Raw genomic sequence first — 18860 nt, 5'->3', positions numbered from 1 at the left:
TGTGCTTGCTGATTGTTACTACGGCTATACTTCGAGACCTTATCAAAATTGGCACATCCTGGGTTGCTTGAAACCGGTTTGCCACATTTATGGTGCATCACCGAAACCGGTTTCATTTATTTGTTTTGTTGACATAGATGGGGGCACTCGAGCAGGTTATCGCTTATCAGCCAAATGGTTCAGAATTGCCGGCTTTATTAATAAGTGAACTCAAATATCACCAGCGAGCAGCGTGCTCAGATCATTGCAACTTTAGATGACATTGCATAATCCCTCCGTGGTCCAAACGTATGCGTATTTGCACTTTTATTCGCAATCCAAAATAATTCCCAGCTGACAACAGTAATCTAGGGGGCTCTTGCATAATTATCAGCTGAAAACAATTTCGTGTTTATGCCAATTTTGTTATTTGTGTGTTGATCTTACCAAGTTTTGTGCAGTTCAATATAATCGAATCTATAATTATAATTGTAGAGCTTGTGCACACGTGCTTATCAAATTTTCATAATTGAAACTGGTTTTAGCCAGTTTAAAAAAAAATATTTTGATGGATGTTATAAATATTTTGCGCCAATATTTTGATTGTTTTTTTTTTCGACAATCTTATCTAAATCACGATTTCCGTTGGTCAAACTTTGTTCCGACAGTAAAGGGTGTGAGGTCTTATGTAGGTCATTAGTAAAAACAACTATCGATGTAATAGCTTATCGGTCAATTATAGTCTTAGGGTCGTCAGACATTCTACAACGAGCCGAATTGCATAAGAACAATCAAATAGGTGACCATTGCTGTAAAGATCTGAACAAACATTTGTGACATAAATTGTGGTGAGTTTAGTTGTATTAGAGGTCTACTTACCGACATCAATAGACTGTAGTCAATATCCATAAAGCCTTCGGCGCTGATGATTAATGCATCCTGTTCCACCTGCATTGCGAACTCGGCCAAGACTGCAGTATAAGCCTGTGAAGATGGCTCTTGTTGACTCTGAGAGGTGCAAGCCAAGCCACGCACATGACTGCCAATGAGCATGTGCTGTTAAATACAGTAAAATAAATATTAAAAAAAAACTGCAATAATAATAAAAATGAATATAACTTTCAGATAAATCTAAGTAAGTTATCATGAAACTTCTCTAGTCAATTGACTTACCTGTCGCTTGCAGTACTCGCCACAACGACAGAAAGTGAAGAGTAGAATTAGCAGTGGCACAAATGTTGAGAAGGTCATGTAGATGAATACAAAGTTGTAGATCTTGGCCAGAACTAACAGAGCCCAATAAATATTGATCATGCTATCCAAAAACATGACCACAAATATGCACACAATCGACCAACCATACAGACCATTATATTGCCCAAATAGACGATACAGCTCCATATAGGATCGCTTAAGACTAAGCAAGTAATCAAGAGAGCACATCTGTTCGCACTTTACATCCAGCACTGAATGCACTCCCAGTTGACGACAATTGTGAACGTATTTTAGACGCAATCCCAATAGCTCCACATGGAAACCTAAGAGCTCCGCGTAGAGCAGTAGCAGCAGGCATTGAAAGCGATTGATTATGACTGCGGCTAGTGAATACCAAAAGTAGCCAATATAATCATAATGTAGAATCACATAAACTCCAGGTACAACGCTCGCAATATTGAGAGCCCCCAATAGAAAGTACTTGATATACCGAGTCCACGGCAATCTTTGGACTTGCTGAAGCAGCTCGCATTCAAATTGTCGCCTTAAGCACTTTAATTGAAGACAAAATTCGTAGTATCGGTCATATTGGCACATCACTTGCAGTTCAATTACTATTGCGAAAAGAGCGAATTATAATCAGCATAATAATATCTATACAAATGAAACAGTAACTTGCCGGTCATGGTGACAATTTGGGATATAAAGACGATGCAGCTGACTAGCAACGATACCAACAGATCTCCTTCGGGAGGAGAATAGACCACAATGTAGAAGGCCACTCCAATATTAACTAAAATGATGGCAGTGGTGTAAATCTTTTGTACCATTTGCTGAGAGCTCCTCTCGGTCCAAGGCACTAGACCCAGCACAGCAAAATATTTAAGGTAAGGCTGCAACGCGTAAAGCATGTCGAAATCCGTCGAATTACAACTGGAGACTAGTGAATTGACTTCAGTTTAAAGATTACTTAACTCGATTGTGTGCATACAAATTGAATGCAATAATTAGCCTAATGAGTAGCGAGGTCAAAGAAAATGTTCTGTATTCAAATCAATTGGCTAGAATCTGATAGTGAATAAAAAAGTCGTATTAACTGTAAAAATTTCTAAGCTCGTTTTCCATAGAGAATGTATCGTATTCCGACAATTACAAATAGTATTGTAAAAGAACAAGGTAATTTATATTGGCCAAAGAGATAAGCCGTTAAATATTTAAACAGAAATTGGTGATAATATTTTCTTATGTACTATTTCATTTTACCTTCCGCTTTAATTCAAGAACGGATATTTAATACGATACAAATCTAAGTGTAGCGAAGATAACGAGTGTAGCCCTATACTTAGTTTAAAAAGCCAACGGAAGCACTAAAAGTACTGTGTAATAGCTTAACAGTTTGGCGTATGTCTAGACTGGCCCCCAACAATATAATAAAAAAACTACTGAATAAAAATGTTAAATTTACAAGTGTTCTTATCGTTCAATTGCCCTTGATTGACACTTTGTTGTAATCAGACTACTACGTCCATAACTAGTTTAAACCTGACATAGTTTATAGACATTGTTTATAAATAATCTATTAGTGGGTCAGTTTCTACAGCTCACCATATGTTCCGAACTTCTACGAAATGAAAGAAACCCAATCCGAATACAACATGTTTAATAACTTTAATGAATCGCACACATATAGTTCATTTTGGCGTATAGTATTTATTCCAAATTTTCCATTTCGAATTTGCCCCCCAGCCTGTATGTTATAACAAAATAACAGGCCCACAATTCTATGATCATGCCAAATCATCATGCTTATCAAAATTTTTGTTTGGCTTTGCCCCACGCTCAAGCTTTCTGTGCTGATAACATGCTTGGCTTTTTATTTTATTTTACCTAATGATTGGAAAAGTAAAAGTATATGTATGAATGTTTTGAAATATCAACACTGCCGGCTGATGCCTTCTTGCTTCTCGTTTTTTCGTTTGTTTTATTTTTTTTTTTATTCGAGCTGAGCGTCAGCTGATAATAGTGAACCCGATAGGTATAAAAAGGTCTGCGGCACGTTCATTAAGACTCAGTTAATAAAAGTAGTTCAGCTGCTTCAGTGCCTTGCTTGAACTCATCAAAGAAGTAACATAGGGCTAAGTGATCCCTTAGAATTATTATTTACATAAAATTGTGAAATTTGTCTTGACTGTGAACAAAAGTGATCAAACTAAATAATTATGTCTGTTAGTATTCAAACAATTTTATTTTACTTTTTTACTAAGCTTTAATTTCAGTGAGTGAAAAATTAAAATGATTGTGAAATGAAATGTTTTCTAATTTTTGAAAAATATTAATTAGAAAGTGAAACTTTTGCTAGCGATGCGAGGAAATCAAATGAGACTCTTATTTTGATTAATTTTCATGATTTTATGATTGTATAATTAATTTTTCAAAATATCGAAATTCAATTGAATCAATTCATGTACATATGTCAGCAGTGCAAGGAAATTCAAATAGATAATTTAATGCGTGCGACTGCTTGATTTGCACTGCTTATAAACGTCACAGGGTGTTCCCGGCACGGTCTGAACTGCTTTCTTAAAGCCATACAGTAACAATATTTGAAACATGTAGACCAACACTTTTATTACCAATGTTTTAAAAACATAACACGAATTCACTCGTTTAAATACAATATACCTCGCGTGCAAGCTCAAATGATTAAAATGAAATTCAATTATCGTTAATTACGTGCTTCAAATCTGCACAATCGCTTAGCAAATAAAAAATATATTTATGCATGCAAGTTTTATTTTTATTATCACTCAATTATCACATTTGGTTCCAACGTGAATTTACCAAAGCAATGTTTACCAATTGCTTGGAATGGAAAAAGTTGTTTATTTGATTTATAAATTTTGAAATGTTTTCTTTCAAGTGTTAAAAATAAAAGCATGAACGCAACTATATGTAACATATATATAGATCTAATCATTAGTATCTTTTTGCTTTAATGGAGTAACTAGTTATGATTTCAAATAGTACGACTACTAATTATTATAAATTGAACTCTTATAGATTGATCTGAAAATTGCGATTATTGGCCAGAGCAATTTTGCGGCTGATGTGCTGGAACTTTTATTAGAGCGCTCCAACATTAAGGTCGTTGGTGTCTTTACCATTCCCGATAAGGGCAGCCGCGAGGATGTTTTGGCCACTACTGCTGCCAATCACAAAATACCCGTCTTTAAATTCTCCGGATGGCGTCGCAAGGGTGTGGCCATTCCCGAGGTGATCGAGCAGTACAAATCGGTTGGAGCTACGCTCAATGTGCTGCCCTACTGTTCCCAGTTTATACCCATGGAAGTAATCGATGGTGCTCCCTTGGGCAGCATTTGCTATCATCCATCTATTTTGCCCAGGCATCGCGGTGCCAGCGCCATTTCTTGGACTCTCATCGAGGTATACCTGAAGGAAGAATCTTAATATTAGACAGTTGATTTATATTGTATTTCATTCAGGGTGACGAGATCGCTGGATTCAGTATATTCTGGGCTGACGATGGACTGGACACGGGCCCACTTCTTCTTACTCGCCAGACCAACCTAGAACCTACGGATACCTTGGACACCATTTATAAGAGATTTCTGTATCCCGAGGGAGTCAAAGCGATGGGAGTTGCTGTCGACTTGGTAGCTAATGGCACAGCTCCTAAGATCACGCAAACTACTGTTGGTGCCACATATGATGCAGCAATGTTCAAGGCGGAAAATCAATTGCTGAATCTTCAGCAGTCAGCTGAGAGAATTTGGAACTTTGTCAGAGGTCTCGACTCAGTGCCCGGAGCCATTGCTACAGTCCTTCTTCCAGATGGAAGCGAGGAACAGGTACGTTTCTTCGGTGCTCACTTATATTCTGCTGGACCTGTGAAGGATGGACAGCCACTTAAACTTAAGGGCCTCGCAAAGCCCGCCTGGGTGCATGAGGGAGGACTACTGATTGAGGGTGCAGATGGAGCATTTGTAAACATTAAGCGCATTAAACGGGGCTCCAAGATGATCAATGCCTCCGATTGGTTTAAGCAGGCAGAGCAAAAAACCCATCACGGACTTTACCGAAGATGAGCTGGCCAAGAAGGCACAGCTTGCTTCCATTTGGCAGGCCATACTCAAGGGAGTCGATAGAAGCCTCCACAGACTTCTTTGCAGCTGGTGCTGGATCAATGGACGTTGTCCGATTGGTCGAGGAAGTGAAGGATGCCTTTGATGTGCCCTTTGAGAATGAGCATGTCTTTATGGCCCCTGTTTTCGAGGAGTTCTTTGGACTCCTGGTCAAGGCACTGCGTCAAGGCAGCGGCGATTCTGGAGCTCAGAAGTTGGATTACGATGGATTCGTTTTGCAGGCCAATAAGCGAAAGATTAACGTACCCACACAGCTCTTCATTAATGGAGCCTTCGTCGACGCCGAGCAAAAGCGCACTCTCGACATTGTGAATCCCACGGATGAGGAGATCCTCTGCCAAGTGGCTTGTGCCAGTGCTGCAGATGTGGACAAGGCAGTTCAGGCGGCACACAAGGCTTTCTACGGGTCGTGGAAACAGGTTTCTGCCAGACAGCGTGGTCAGCTGATGTTGAAGCTTGCCGATCTCATGGAAAAGCACAAGGAAGACTTGGCCACCATAGAGTCAGTGGACTCGGGAGCTGTCTACACATTGGCATTGAAAACACACATTGGCATGTCCATCGATGCTTGGCGCTACTTTGCAGGCTGGTGTGATAAGATCCAAGGAAATACCATTCCGGTGAATCCAGCTAGACCAAACAATGTGCTCACTTTCACGCGGAAAGAGCCTATTGGAGTCTGTGGACTGGTGACACCTTGGAACTACCCCTTGATGATGCTCTCCTGGAAGATGGCAGCTTGCATCGCTGCTGGCAACACTTGTCTGATCAAGCCAGCTCAAACTTGCCCGTTGACCGCATTGAAGTTTGCAGAGCTCACTGTTCAGGCTGGCTTCCCTCCTGGTGTTATAAATGTGCTGCCCGGAAAGGGTTCAGATGCCGGCCAGGCAGTGGCTGATCATAAATTGGTTCGCAAGCTGGGATTCACTGGCTCCACACCCATCGGCAAACACATCATGAAATCTTGTGCTGAAGCGAATATTAAGAAAGTCTCATTGGAGTTAGGAGGCAAGAGTCCATTGATAATCTTTGCCGATTGTGATCTTGACAAGGCTGTGAAACATGTAAGTATTTGTAATCGAAAATGTATAATTATTATAATTTTGACATCATATTTATTTTCCTATTAGGGCATGTCTTCGGTCTTTTTCAACAAGGGAGAAAATTGCATAGCCGCGGGTCGACTCTTCGTAGAAGATCGCATTCACGATGAGTTCGTTCGTCGAGTTCTAAAGGATCTCCGCACAATGACCATTGGCGATCCGCTGAACAGGTCCACCGCGCATGGACCACAAAATCACAAAGCACACTTTGATAAGCTATTGGAGTTCTGCCAACGGGGCGTGAAAGACGGCGCAACTCTTGTCTATGGTGGTTGTCGAGTACCTAATATGAAGGGCTACTTCTTCACTCCCACAGTCTTCACAAATGTCGAGGATGATATGTACATTGCACAGGAAGAATCCTTTGGACCTATTATGATTATATCCAAATTCAATGGAAGCGACGTGGATTCGGTAATGGAGCGAGCCAATCGCACAGAATATGGATTAGCTAGCGGTGTCTTCACTAAGGATATTAGCAAAGCCTTGAGCTTCGCTGATCGCATTGAAGCTGGCACAGTCTTTGTGAATGTATATAACAAAACAGATGTCGCCGCTCCATTTGGAGGATTCAAGCAGAGTGGATACGGCAAGGATTTGGGTCAGGAGGCGCTTAATGAGTATCTCAAGACAAAATGTGTTACCATTGAATATTAAGTAGATTAGATGCGTCTTCATAGCCATAGAAAACAAAAGACTTAGTGCGTATACAATTTGCATCTTTAATTAAACTTAAGTAATTCTCATTTAGTATAGAAATGTTTCTGTAAACTATATACACAGATTATTAAAATATTGGTATACTAAAAAATCGTAAAAACAAATATATAAACAAAAATTACAATTTTACAAATCGTTTTGCTGGATGTTGATACATTTTGCGATTATACATGTATATACATACGTGTTCTGTGAGAACATAATTAAAACCACATCGTCTGCAAGAGACTTGCTACCAATTTTTAAAAACGACAAAATTCATAGGTAATCATAAGAGGGAATGTGTCTGGACCGCTAAGATATACCTGAAATACATATGTTAAATTAATTATTAAAATTTAAAAAGATAGAGCATAAAATAACCGAAAATTGTCGTCTTGTCGAAAGAAACAACTCAATCGGTGCAGCTGCGGAGAAATATATTAATAATGAAGTATATATGTAGTATATATTTAATCATTCTGCAATTTCAGTATCTAGTTCCCAAATCAATCAATATTGCTTAATTTGATTTGTGCTGAATAACAGTGTCAGGCTGACACACACAAGAGCTATGAAAAAAAAGAGACTCACAAAAGAGACCCACACAAGAGGTGAGAAGAAAGGAGGCTCACTTTATTGCATTGATAAGGATATTATAATATTAAATATTCTTGTGCTTATTTTAAATTAGCAGACTACATATTTTGGCTTGACAATCATTAAGGCTTGACATCATTGGTATATAGGTATGCCTTTGGTATGTTTAGGCTACAGAAATTTAATATAATTATGTATTTTATATATTTCAATAATTTAAAATTTCACGCAATAGGCAAAGCAAACTGCATTTCATATATATCATTTTATTCATTGAATTTCAATTGAATTGTGTAAATTGTACATATTCATAATTCGATTTGGATCAATTAATTGAAGTTTAAGTTTAGAGAAGACTCCACTTCAAACCTAATAGGGGTCGCACAATCTAGCTCTAACTTTTATGTTGTTAAAGAAGTTGGCAGATGATTAAGGAAGCTGGTCAGGTTTTTGGATTGGTTCGAACTTTTAATTGGATGTAAAAAAGTCTTCAAGTTGTTTAAAATTTCAAGAGCTAATAAAGATCTGTCACAAAGAATTGACAAAACAACTTCAAACTATTTAATATACTTGCATTGCATTTCTATAATTTCAGGTTTGTCTCTTTAAACATTTTTTTTAGCTACAATTATTTTGTCAGTAAGACATAAGAAACCAAGCCCAAGTTGAAAACAAGAAAATGCCTTATGTATTAGGAATTGAAATATTCTTTAAGGGATGAAAGTCCATCATCCATCAATGGAAATCAGAAAATCAAAATCAACGCCACCATTACTAATGATGGATAGATTTTAAGATTATGAGACACGAAGAAAAGAAGCACAAAAAGGAGAAAAATTCCTAAGATGTCCCACCAGCATTAAGTGTGACACCCTAATTGAAATGCGAGAGCAAGAGAATGGCATGCAAACAATGTCCTTTCATAACTGCCAATGTTGACCAATCAGTATCGAATAAAGGTTATCAAAGTTTATTTGGGTAATTCTTCAGAAACTGCAACCGCCGCCAAAAAATTCAAAGTCTATAAAAATATGCTTTCTTCACATTGGTTTATAGGCCAAATATTAAATGTAACTAATATAAGCGTGTTTTACATTTCATAACATTTTTGAAATATTTTAATGCAAAGTCGAAGATGAGCAAAAGTAATGTTTTGATCTTTTCCACTGCAAGTTTTGATTCATTTTCATTTTCATTTTCAGTCAGTGAGCATTGATACTCGCTGTTTTAAATCTCGTTTTATATCCAAAAAATATATAAAAGAAATGATGCAATATCTAATAACGGTAAATTTCTTAACAGTTCATCAGTTTCTATTTTTGTCGCGTGCGACATTGAAGAAGAGCATTTGTTATGAGTTATGTCCAATGATCATGCAAAATTGTATCCAAACATGCATTTAACTATCAGATTTAATAAAATAAAATTTCGTTGAATATAAACACAATATAAGCGTGCGACATGGTAGGCAACATTTTTTTTGTATGTTTTTCGTTAAATAGTTTTTATTTATGAACGATGAACTGCATGTCATCTGCGCTAATTGAGAGTTCGACATTATATAATATTATAAGTTCGATGACACATGATAGGATGTGCACAGCATACCTGGTATAAGCCAGATGCATTGGTTTGGCTGCAATGGCCATCAGACGAAATCTACTAGAACACCATATTCATTACAAAAATTATTTTGACATTATTGATGTAATTTAAGTTAGGTAATTAATGCCTCATATGCTCTTTTAATTTACTTAAAAATGAAAAACAAAACATCATAAAAGTATGATGGAAGAAAATGTCGCGTGCGACAGTGATTTAAATTTAATTAAAAAACAACTTAATATTTTGAAATCAAAGCAAATACATTATTTAGATAAATATATGCATAATACATTAAAATTAATTGCATTAAAATCTTCCATCACGATTCGCTGAAATCAGTGCTTGAACTGGTTTTTGAAAAAATGACTTCTTTCCGTGACGCGTGGGAATCCGCAACATTTTTGTAATTTTGTTGAAAACAAACAATTGGCCAAAATCAATCTTATCACCAATTATAGTGCTAAATTTTACAAAAATAAAATAATGTCCTGACACATGTTTTTTTCCAGTTTGAATGCGTATAAATGTCGCATTCGACGTCAGAGAATTGCCCATATTACAATATTTGTAAAATAACGTTGTGTACAAATTTCAGCCACATAGCTCTTATCGCTTGGGCTGTTCCTTGATAGTTCAGATAGTAAAATTACTGAAATATTCAATCAGTTAGTAAGGAAAAACATAGATTATACATAGTGAGTTTATTATTTATTATTATTTATTCTTCTGAAATTGCATTTCTGTTCATAATATAGCTTAATACATAATATCCACAATACTTAATAATTATTCAAATGGTTTCACGAGACCCATTACTTTATCTCCAAACAAAGGAAGAATGTGAAAGTCATCAACAATCTCTTCCTGAATCACTGGACTGTCTGGATCATCACAATGCGTCTTGAAAAAGAATCTAAAATGTCCCCTTCTGGGTAAGTACTCCTTGAAATGGCGCAACGTCGGCTGAGCGCATGGTATTTTTATTCTGTAAGGAACTGGCTCCTCGCAAAATTGGAATACAACAACGGTTCCCGATGGTTTTATTGGCAGTGAAGGTGGATTGACAACGGCCGGCTGATGCAGATTGGGTTGTTGTTGAACAGAACGACGAGCAGTGCGTGTCTCATCTTCTAGTTTTCGTTTTGCGTCCTCCAATTTTAAGCTCGTGCTTGCAGCAGAGCGTGAGCTATTCTCGGTGCATTTTAGAGCCGCATCAGCTGAGAGCATGCTGATGCCGCTGTCTGTGTTCATTGAAGGCCATTTGTTCATTAGCTTCCTAGTACTGGAATTGGAATCGGGCAAGGACTTTGTTGAGTGACCACTCAGACTTATGGCACAATCACTGACCACACTCAAATCATGGGTCACCGTGCGTCTTCTCGAAGGTATAGGCGGGCAGGGTGACATTGTGCCAGGTGAACGACGGGGTGTCTGGTCATTCCATACTCGCGACACATGCTGGTCCAGTATGTCTTGGTCGTTGTCTTCATCGGCTGCGAGCTTTTCCCGCAACGCCTCCGCAAATGTGTTATCAGTATCTTTTGCAGCTGCGGGCATTCGATCCAAGCGCGCACGTTCCTCAAAATCGCGTTTGCGTTTTACCTCCTCCAGTTTGGGAATCAACAAGGCTACAAGCTCTGTCTCCTTCAGTGGTCTGTGTTCGTTTGAATGTAATCGTTGCGTGCGTGGTATAACTTGAAGCGAGTTGGTTTCCTTATTCGCAATGACGCTCTGACGTATGGCCTTACTAGCATGCAATTTGTTTCTGCGTTCACTGTAAGGTCGGCCATCCATTGAACAACTGGACAATGACATGGTGTCAGAGTCGGTGTAACCGCCGGAGCTAACACTTGCCCTTTCCGAATCGATGCGGGAATTGGGCACAAAGGATGTGTTCGTGGTCGCAGTAAACACATAACCATGTGCACCTGGTGGTCTAATTTCCAGTCTTCTTTTCTGAGTGGCCATCAGAAGATCGCGCGTGAGGCGCATAGGGACATCGTTTTGGGCACGTTCATTTTCTGCTTTCACATTGTCTAAATTATCGCAAAGCAAAAGCGTCGAGTCCTCATGCAGCGTTGGCAACGTTGAGCTGCGTGGCAGTGTGTTGACAGCACTTGCTGAATTACCTGAACTGGCAGACGTGGCGGGGCCACCATCAGTGCTGTCCAAAGTAGTGACGCTGCTACTGAGGTGCTCCTTCATCGCTGACATTTTCTGAATGTACTGTATGTACATCTCGGAGCAGAGGAAGCTGGGATAAATATTGTCGCGTATGGTGGACTTTACATTCTGTTGCATGGCATCGTAGATGTGGGAATTTAGCGGAATCTCATTGGACTTGATGGCCTTGATTTGAGTACGCAAATCATCGGGCACGGGCAGCTGGCTTTTGCGCAAGAATCGATATATGGCTCCGATGATTTGCTTAACCTTTTCCCCATCGGTTTGCTGCTTTAGACCCTCGCATGCAAAGTAGAAATTGAGATGATCATTGTAGGCTGGCGCGTCCTCTTCGACATACTTCTTGAACAACTCCATGCCATCGCGATCCTCGAGCAGATGGTTAAGTGTCCGGGCCCAATTTAGATAAGATGGGGGTGAGTTCTTCAATGTGTTTATAACTTCTTCGGTCATTTTTTTAGCTCGGCTCTCTTCACCCAATACAGGTGGTCGTGGTCCACTACAGCTGTTATTATCGTGACTATTCATTTTCTGTTATTTGGTTTCTTAACACACCTAGGTGTCACGACTTTACACGTTGCTGTGTTGTCAAGCCTATGCTTTCACTTTCACTATATTTCTTTATTTACAATACACAATTTATATATACAAGATTTCATTACTTTCGAAATTTTGCTAACCGACACACGTCGTATGCCCGTGAAGGTGTTTCGTTGACTCTTTTGCGACAAGGTTCTGCAAGGCTATTTAAAGCAAAATCTTTATCTAAGGATACTTCTACAATTTCTTCAATTATCTGAGCATATGTTATGTTTATTATTTTATGACTCTGCATATGGCATCGGCTTTAAATCATGCGCATATAGTGCGAAAATTGTTACAGGTCACAACCCATAATTAGCTACCTACTCAAGTAGGTCTGCCCGTAAGCTGTAGTTTAGGTAGATTTACAGCAGAAATGCCAACGATTAAACATTTTGATCCAGTTGATAATTTGTCCTTGAAAATTAAAATTCACAGCGTAGCAATGGCGGATTTATAACTTATACATTGTAAAACAAATTTACGAAGTGTGATCTGTTACTCGAGTTTTTCCATAGGTTTTCTCTGACTCGTTGATCAAATTTGAATTTGATAGCTCATTGTTAAATTACTGCAGTCATTCTTAAAGTTTATTAAGAATTTTCAAATTACAGCATTAGATGTTCTAACTATACGTATGACTTGTCAACGGTCAACTCATATTTAATATTTATAAATATGTTTGCTATAAAAACGAAATCTCTTAAGTCCCTTAATCTTTAGAATATGGCTTTAAATGTTTGTACACATTATTGCTAACGATTATTATACCTCTATATATTGTATATAGACTTTGTATAATGGAACTGAATATAATTCTTAAAACTTAGGTTTTTTAAACAGATTTTTAGTTTATTAATTTAAGAATGCGGCGTTTTTAAAGTCCTCGCATGTAAATTTGTAGATTGTGAAAAATGGGCCTAGAATTTCTTTTTCCGTTTTTGTTTTTGTTTACGAACGCTGGTTCGTACCCTAAATTAAAGAAAAGTTAGGCGCAATGCATAAATGTCGTTTTCTAAGCACCGCTCAAGTAATAATGCATGAAGGAATGTTAAATAAAATGTCATTTTAAATTCGTCCAACTTTATTTTATAGAACACACTGCGAGTTGCGATCATTGGTCAAAGCATCTTTGCTGCCGATGTCATGGAACTGCTTATGGAACGATCGAATGTCAAAATCGTTGGTGTTTTCACCATTCCCGACAAGGGAAGTCGCGAAGATGCTTTGGCCACAGCCGCGGCTAGATACGACATTCCCCTCTTCAAGTTTCCCACATGGCGTTGCCGCAAAATATCCATTCCAGAGGTGATCGAACAATACGAGTCAGTCGGAGCTACGCTCAATGTCATGCCCTATTGTTCGCAGCTTATACCCCAGGAAGTGCTTTGTGCTCCCGCCCTTGGCAGCATTTGTTACCATCCATCAATTCTACCAAGACATCGGGGTATAAGTGCTATTTCTTGGACACTCATCGAGGTTTGAATATTACAATGAGTTTCTCTAGTGAAATAAATTTCTGTGTCTCTTTCAGGGCGATGAGATTGCCGCATTTAGCATTTTTTGGCCAGATGACGGTATTGACACTGGCCCATTACTGCTTACTAGGCAGACCAATCTAGAACCAACCGACACTTTGGACACCATTTATAAGAGATTCCTGTATCCCGAGGGGGTCAAAGCAATGGGAGTTGCAGTCGACATGATCACTAAAGGCACAGCTCTGAAGATCCCGCAACCGGTTGAAGGTGCTACTTATGAGGCAGATTTAAATAATGAAGAGAATCAATTCTTAAACCTTCAGCAGTCAGCGGAGCGAATCTGGAACTTTATCAGAGGCCTCGACTCAGTTCCCGGAGCTCTCGCCACTGTCGTTCATTCAGAAGAATGTGAGGAACAGGTTCGTTTCTTCGGTGCTCACTTATATTCTGCTGGACCTGTGAAGGATGGACAGCCACTTAAAATAAAGGGCCTTGCAAAGCCCGCATGGGTGCATGAGGGAGGACTGCTGATTGAGGGTACAGATGGAGCATTTGTGAACATTAAGCGCATTAAACGGGGCTCCAAGATGATCAATGCTTCCGATTGGTTTAAGCAGGCAGAGCAAAAACCCATCACGGACTTTACCGAAGATGAACTTGCCAAGAAGGCACAGCTTGCTTCCATTTGGCAGGCCATACTCAAGGAGTCGATAGAAGATTCCACAGACTTCTTTGCAGCTGGTGCTGGATCAATGGACGTTGTCCGATTGGTCGAGGAAGTGAAGGACACATTCGATGTGCCATTTGAGAATGAACACGTTTTCAAGGCGCCCGTCTTCGAGGAGTTTTTTGACCTTCTTGTAAAGGCACTGCGTCAAGGCAGTGGCGATTCTGGAGCTCAGAAGTTGGATTACGATGGATTCGTTTTGCAGGCCAATAAGCGAAAGATTAACGTACCGACACAGCTCTTCATCAATGGAGCCTTCGTTGACGCAGAGCAGAAGCGCACTCTCGATATTGTGAATCCCACGGATGAGGAGATCCTCTGCCAGGTGGCTTGTGCCAGTGCTGAAGATGTGGACAAGGCAGTTCAGGCAGCACACAATGCTTTTTACGGGTCGTGGAAACAAGTTTCTGCTAGACAGCGTGGTCAGCTAATGTTGAAGCTTGCCGATCTCATGGAGCAGCACAAGGAGGACTTGGCCACCATAGAGTCTGTGGACTCAGGAGCTGTCTACACATTGGCATTGAAAACACACATTGGCATGTCCATCGATGCTTGGCGCTACTTTGCCGGCTGGTGTGATAAGATCCAAGGAAACACCATTCCGGTGAATCCAGCTAGACCAAACAATGTGCTCACTTTCACGCGGAAAGAGCCTATTGGAGTCTGTGGACTGGTGACACCTTGGAACTACCCCTTGATGATGCTCTCCTGGAAGATGGCAGCTTGCATCGCTGCTGGCAACACTTGTCTGATCAAGCCAGCTCAAACTTGCCCCTTGACCGCATTGAAGTTTGCAGAACTCACTGTTCAGGCTGGTTTCCCTCCAGGTGTTATAAATGTGCTTCCTGGAAATGGACCGGAGGCTGGTCAAGCTGTGGTCGATCATCCAATGGTAAGAAAATTGGGATTTACTGGATCGACTGCTGTTGGCAAACAAGTGATGAAATCTTGCGCAGTGTCAAATCTGAAAAAATGCTCATTAGAACTGGGAGGCAAGAGTCCCTTGATAATATTTGCTGATTGTGATCTTGACAAGGCTGTGAAGCAAGTGAGTATCTTCTAGAAAAGCTAATCCTCCTACTACTGAAAAGTTTTTCTGTTCTAGGGGAGTCTCCTCAGTGTTTTTTTAACAAGGGAGAAAACTGCATAGCTGCAGGTCGACTCTTCGTGGAAGATCGTATTCATGATGAATTCGTCCGTCGAGTTCTCAAAGATCTTCGCTCAATGACTATTGGAGATCCTCTTAACAGATCTACGGCGCATGGACCACAGAATCACAAGGCGCATCTGGATAAGCTGATAAGCTTCTGCAAACGAGGCGTCGAGGAAGGAGCTACTTTGCTTTATGGAGGATGTCGCATGTCTAATATGAAAGGCTTCTTCTTTGCGCCTACTGTATTTACTGATGTCCAGGATGATATGTATATTGCACAGGAAGAATCCTTTGGGCCTATTATGATTATATCCAAATTTAATGGAAGCGACGTGGACTCGGTAATGGAGCGTGCCAATCGCACAGAATATGGATTAGCTAGCGGTGTCTTTACCAAGGACATTAGCAAAGCCTTGAGCTTCGCTGATCGCATTGAAGCTGGAACAGTCTTTGTGAATGTGTATAACAAAACAGATGTCGCCGCTCCATTTGGAGGATTCAAGCAGAGTGGTTTTGGCAAAGATTTGGGTCAGGAGGCGCTCAATGAGTACCTTAAGACTAAGTGTGTCACTGTTGAGTATTAAGTTCGAAATTTGTTGCGGTCGGCTTACATTTTATTTTGAAAATTACTAGTTTAACAAATTGTAGATGGCAAAGATGTTTTTCAGAAAGACTGAGATGATTTAAAAATTAATTAGATGATTCATTGAACATTTTCTGTACGTAATAAAATATTCATAATGATTTTCTAAAATCTCACTATTAAAAACTTATGCTTAATTTTACTCAATTTTCACTATGCTGCACATTCAGTGCTTAAACTTGAATATTTTAGATTAATTTTCAAATATAATTGTGTCATACAAAGAGGAATTCCCTTTTGTCATATAAATCCATGATTGAAATTTGCATGATGAATGCTGAGAAATTTTCGATGGCTTAAAGCGTAACAGTTCTTTTCCACGATTCTGTCTAGTAATTGCACGCTAGCGTCAAAAAGAAATATGCATGCAGAATCGCAATCCCCGCGAGCAATACAGACACCTCTTGTTTTTTTATTCGCCAAACTTTGAAAGCATAACTTTTTACAGCCAATGTGGGTCAACATTCTGGATTCCAAACTCGACGGATTGCAAGTTAAATGCCTGTAAATGATTTATCCATTGTCTTTAAAGATTTATTGAATTTCTATAGGGTATGTATGATAACTCGGCAATTCGAGGCCAAGGCGTCAACTTGTCGTATACGCAATATATTTACGACTTAAAAACATTCGCCGAAACTGTGTTTAACTTACAAATTTGCCAGCCATATTTACATCTCCTTCGCCCTTCAGCTCCAAGCGTCTCATATTGTTTCACAATTTGCCATCTCTCCTTCACTAACACGATGTAATTGTATTTGCTATAGGGACATGTGTCGCTGCTGTTCTATTCTTGTACATGTTTCCTTTATGTTGTAAGTTGCTGGAATTTATGCAACATTCATTTTGAAGAATTTGTTCTCTGTGTTTGCAGTATGTAATAGTTAAGTGTAATAGTTTTATATCTGATTTACTGGTGGTGTGTTCTTAATTAAGTTAATTACTTTTCAGCATCAACTATCAATAATCGAAAAAGAGCAAAACTTGAAAATAAATTAAATGAAAAAATATAAATAGAGCCCATTTTTACTTTAATATATTTTAAAAAATAAATTAAATTATAATTACTACATATGAAAAAAAAATCAAATCTGTGTAAACTACAGACAAACATCTAAAATAATTCAATAAAATGTAAATATTAATATATTTCAAAAAAACATATTACATAAAGTATAAGAATTATTTTCGATTTTATAACTTAAATGTCACAAGTAGATTCTTTGAATCAATTTTTAATATAAAACAGCTAATACTTTCATTGAACAAGTAACTACCAATGACTTGTTAGGAAGTAATTGTAAATATAGTTTCAACGTGGTCATGATAAACATAAACGAAGTCATTTATTCTTTTCTACGCTTCTTAAATTTAGTGGGATGCAATGGAATGCCACAAGAATTAAGCGCACACAAAAATGGCAGTTGGCAAGAGCTAAAATAAGAAGGCAATAAGCCGCAATACACACAAGGCAAGCAGTTGCCAAGAGCTTAAATAAATGTCAGCCCTATAAACAGGTATCCTCGTATATTAATAACCCCACAAACAACTAGAGCACTACTAGGGCTTGGCCAACGGGATTGTGTGAGATTTGAGAGGACACCACAGAGAGATGTGCGGCTTTTACAGTCAGTTGTATAATGCACGCTACGCATTCAAAACAGCTGAGATATGACGTAATTGAATGTTGGCCAAACAATAAACGAATAATGACTAGCAGCCATCTTCTCTCTCTCTTTCCTCAAATCCCAATCGAGATTGGGCAAAGCATTGGCGATGACGTCGGAATGGAGTAATTTTTTTGCTTTATGTAATTTGCCAATATAGCGGGGCTTCTATTTTAGCAACTCGGAGTTTAACTCTTCGGTGGAAAACTTTTCGCAGCAAGTAATCAATAAATATTATATTACTAAACTCTGCAGGAATCTTTCATTTTACTCTCACTCTCTTTCTCCCTGTCTCTTTCTCTCTCTCTCTTCACCCCACTTCACTCTCATACTCGCATTCGCCATAGTCTATTGCGCAAGCTTGCGGCAAATTGCCTGGAAGTTATTGGTGTATTCGCCTTGGAAGGTTTGCTTGAATTTTACAGTGGGACTTATTAAAATGTTAGTTATTTGAATTTGAATGAATAAATAATACAAATAAAATTAACTTTGGTAAGAAAGTTTCATATAAAATAATTCGATTATTTCATCGTGCGTGCCTCAAGACTACAGTTTAGGAGTTACTATACAGTTTTACCATCTGAAACCACTTGATATGCAGCGCACGCATACAGTTTAACAGTCATTGTACAAATCGCAGCGGCAGCAGCAGCAGCAGCAGCATCATCATCAGCTCAGCCGCAGCAGCGGCATCAGCATCGACAGCGCTAGTCGCATAAGAAGCAATCGCAGCAGCAGGAACGCCTGAAACCTTGAAAGCTTGCAGCCCAACTGTTTGATGCTCTTCAGCCACCCGAGCGACCGGCTCAAATCTCGTCCATTGACGCCACCCACAAGCCACAAAGTCCAGCAAGCTAAGCGACTAAACGACTTCGTTTGAGGTTCCAGTCACGGCGACAACGACAACGACCGTGTCGGCACCCAGCTGAGAAAAAGCTACGAGGCGGCAAAAAAAAAAGCTTCGCCTCTGTCTTCCCATGCGCAATTGTCAGCCCATCCCTGCCTAACCCCGCTCTTCTATACCTCTTCCACTGAGTCGCAACTGAATGCGAATCGACG

General features: G+C 39.2%; 4 protein-coding genes across 6 annotated transcripts; 2 read left to right on the top strand and 2 right to left on the bottom strand.

Moving 5' to 3' along the window:
- Window positions 1-77: 77 nt before the first annotated feature.
- LOC133839135 (putative gustatory receptor 39b) lies at window positions 78-2329 on the bottom strand. 2 transcript variants are annotated; one of them, XR_009894058.1, is made up of 4 exons: window positions 1153-1803; window positions 859-1035; window positions 427-798; window positions 78-373 (listed from the first exon to the last, which is right to left on the bottom strand). XR_009894058.1 is itself a non-coding variant. In XM_062270490.1 (4 exons), exons 1-4 carry the CDS (start codon window positions 2103-2105, stop codon window positions 742-744), a joined length of 1122 nt encoding a protein of 373 aa, XP_062126474.1. In that variant the 5' UTR covers window positions 2106-2329; the 3' UTR covers window positions 78-741. The 2 variants fall into 2 exon arrangements, 1 of the variants encoding a protein (XP_062126474.1); XM_062270490.1 differs by adding an exon at window positions 1874-2329 and having other exon boundaries at window positions 78-798; window positions 1153-1808.
- A 931-nt stretch (window positions 2330-3260) lies between these two features.
- LOC133842923 (cytosolic 10-formyltetrahydrofolate dehydrogenase-like) lies at window positions 3261-7264 on the top strand. Its single transcript, XM_062276231.1, is given in 6 exon segments — window positions 3261-3419; window positions 4255-4638; window positions 4698-5276; window positions 5278-5349; window positions 5351-6421; window positions 6488-7264. Coding segments are annotated over 6 exon segments (2742 nt in total). The 5' UTR covers window positions 3261-3413; the 3' UTR covers window positions 7118-7264.
- Window positions 7265-10148: 2884 nt separating this feature from the next.
- LOC133850045 (axin-like) lies at window positions 10149-12128 on the bottom strand. Its single transcript, XM_062286006.1, has one exon. It carries the CDS (start codon window positions 12074-12076, stop codon window positions 10151-10153), a length of 1926 nt encoding a protein of 641 aa, XP_062141990.1. The 5' UTR covers window positions 12077-12128; the 3' UTR covers window positions 10149-10150.
- Window positions 12129-13005: 877 nt separating this feature from the next.
- On the top strand, window positions 13006-16264 carry LOC133843057 (cytosolic 10-formyltetrahydrofolate dehydrogenase-like). Of its 2 annotated transcripts, none has more exons than XM_062276430.1 (4): window positions 13006-13160; window positions 13226-13609; window positions 13665-15390; window positions 15444-16264. In XM_062276430.1, exons 1-4 carry the CDS (start codon window positions 13128-13130, stop codon window positions 16073-16075), a joined length of 2775 nt encoding a protein of 924 aa, XP_062132414.1. In that variant the 5' UTR covers window positions 13006-13127; the 3' UTR covers window positions 16076-16264. The 2 variants fall into 2 exon arrangements, with proteins under 2 accessions (XP_062132414.1, XP_062132405.1); XM_062276421.1 differs by having other exon boundaries at window positions 13008-13160; window positions 15449-15612.
- Window positions 16265-18860: the final 2596 nt, after the last annotated feature.

Source organism: Drosophila sulfurigaster, chromosome 2L (genome assembly GCF_023558435.1).
Source record: "Drosophila sulfurigaster albostrigata strain 15112-1811.04 chromosome 2L, ASM2355843v2, whole genome shotgun sequence".
In the NCBI taxonomy this organism is placed as follows: Eukaryota; Metazoa; Arthropoda; class Insecta; order Diptera; family Drosophilidae; genus Drosophila; species Drosophila sulfurigaster.
The sequence above is the reverse complement of the archived record's forward strand: the minus strand, read 5'-3'. Positions and strand labels throughout refer to the sequence as shown.

Bases quoted from the DNA above. Each gene is read 5' to 3' on its own strand.
- LOC133839135 (XM_062270490.1), bottom strand. From the start codon at position 2,105: ATGCTTTACGCGTTGCAGCCTTACCTTAAATATTTTGCTGTGCTGGGT. The intron at 1,809-1,873 runs GCAAGTTACTGT...TTTTCGCAATAG, and splicing joins CCAAATTGTCACCATGACCG to TAATTGAACTGCAAGTGATG. The intron at 799-858 runs GTAAGTAGACCT...ATGTTTGTTCAG, and splicing joins ACTACAGTCTATTGATGTCG to ATCTTTACAGCAATGGTCAC.
- LOC133850045 (XM_062286006.1), bottom strand. From the start codon at position 12,076: ATGAATAGTCACGATAATAACAGCTGTAGTGGACCACGACCACCTGTA.
- LOC133843057 (XM_062276430.1), top strand. From the start codon at position 13,128: ATGCATAAATGTCGTTTTCTAAGCACCGCTCAA. The intron at 13,161-13,225 runs GTAATAATGCAT...TTTATTTTATAG, and splicing joins GTTTTCTAAGCACCGCTCAA to AACACACTGCGAGTTGCGAT. The intron at 15,391-15,443 runs GTATCTTCTAGA...TTTCTGTTCTAG, and splicing joins CAAGGCTGTGAAGCAAGTGA to GGGAGTCTCCTCAGTGTTTT.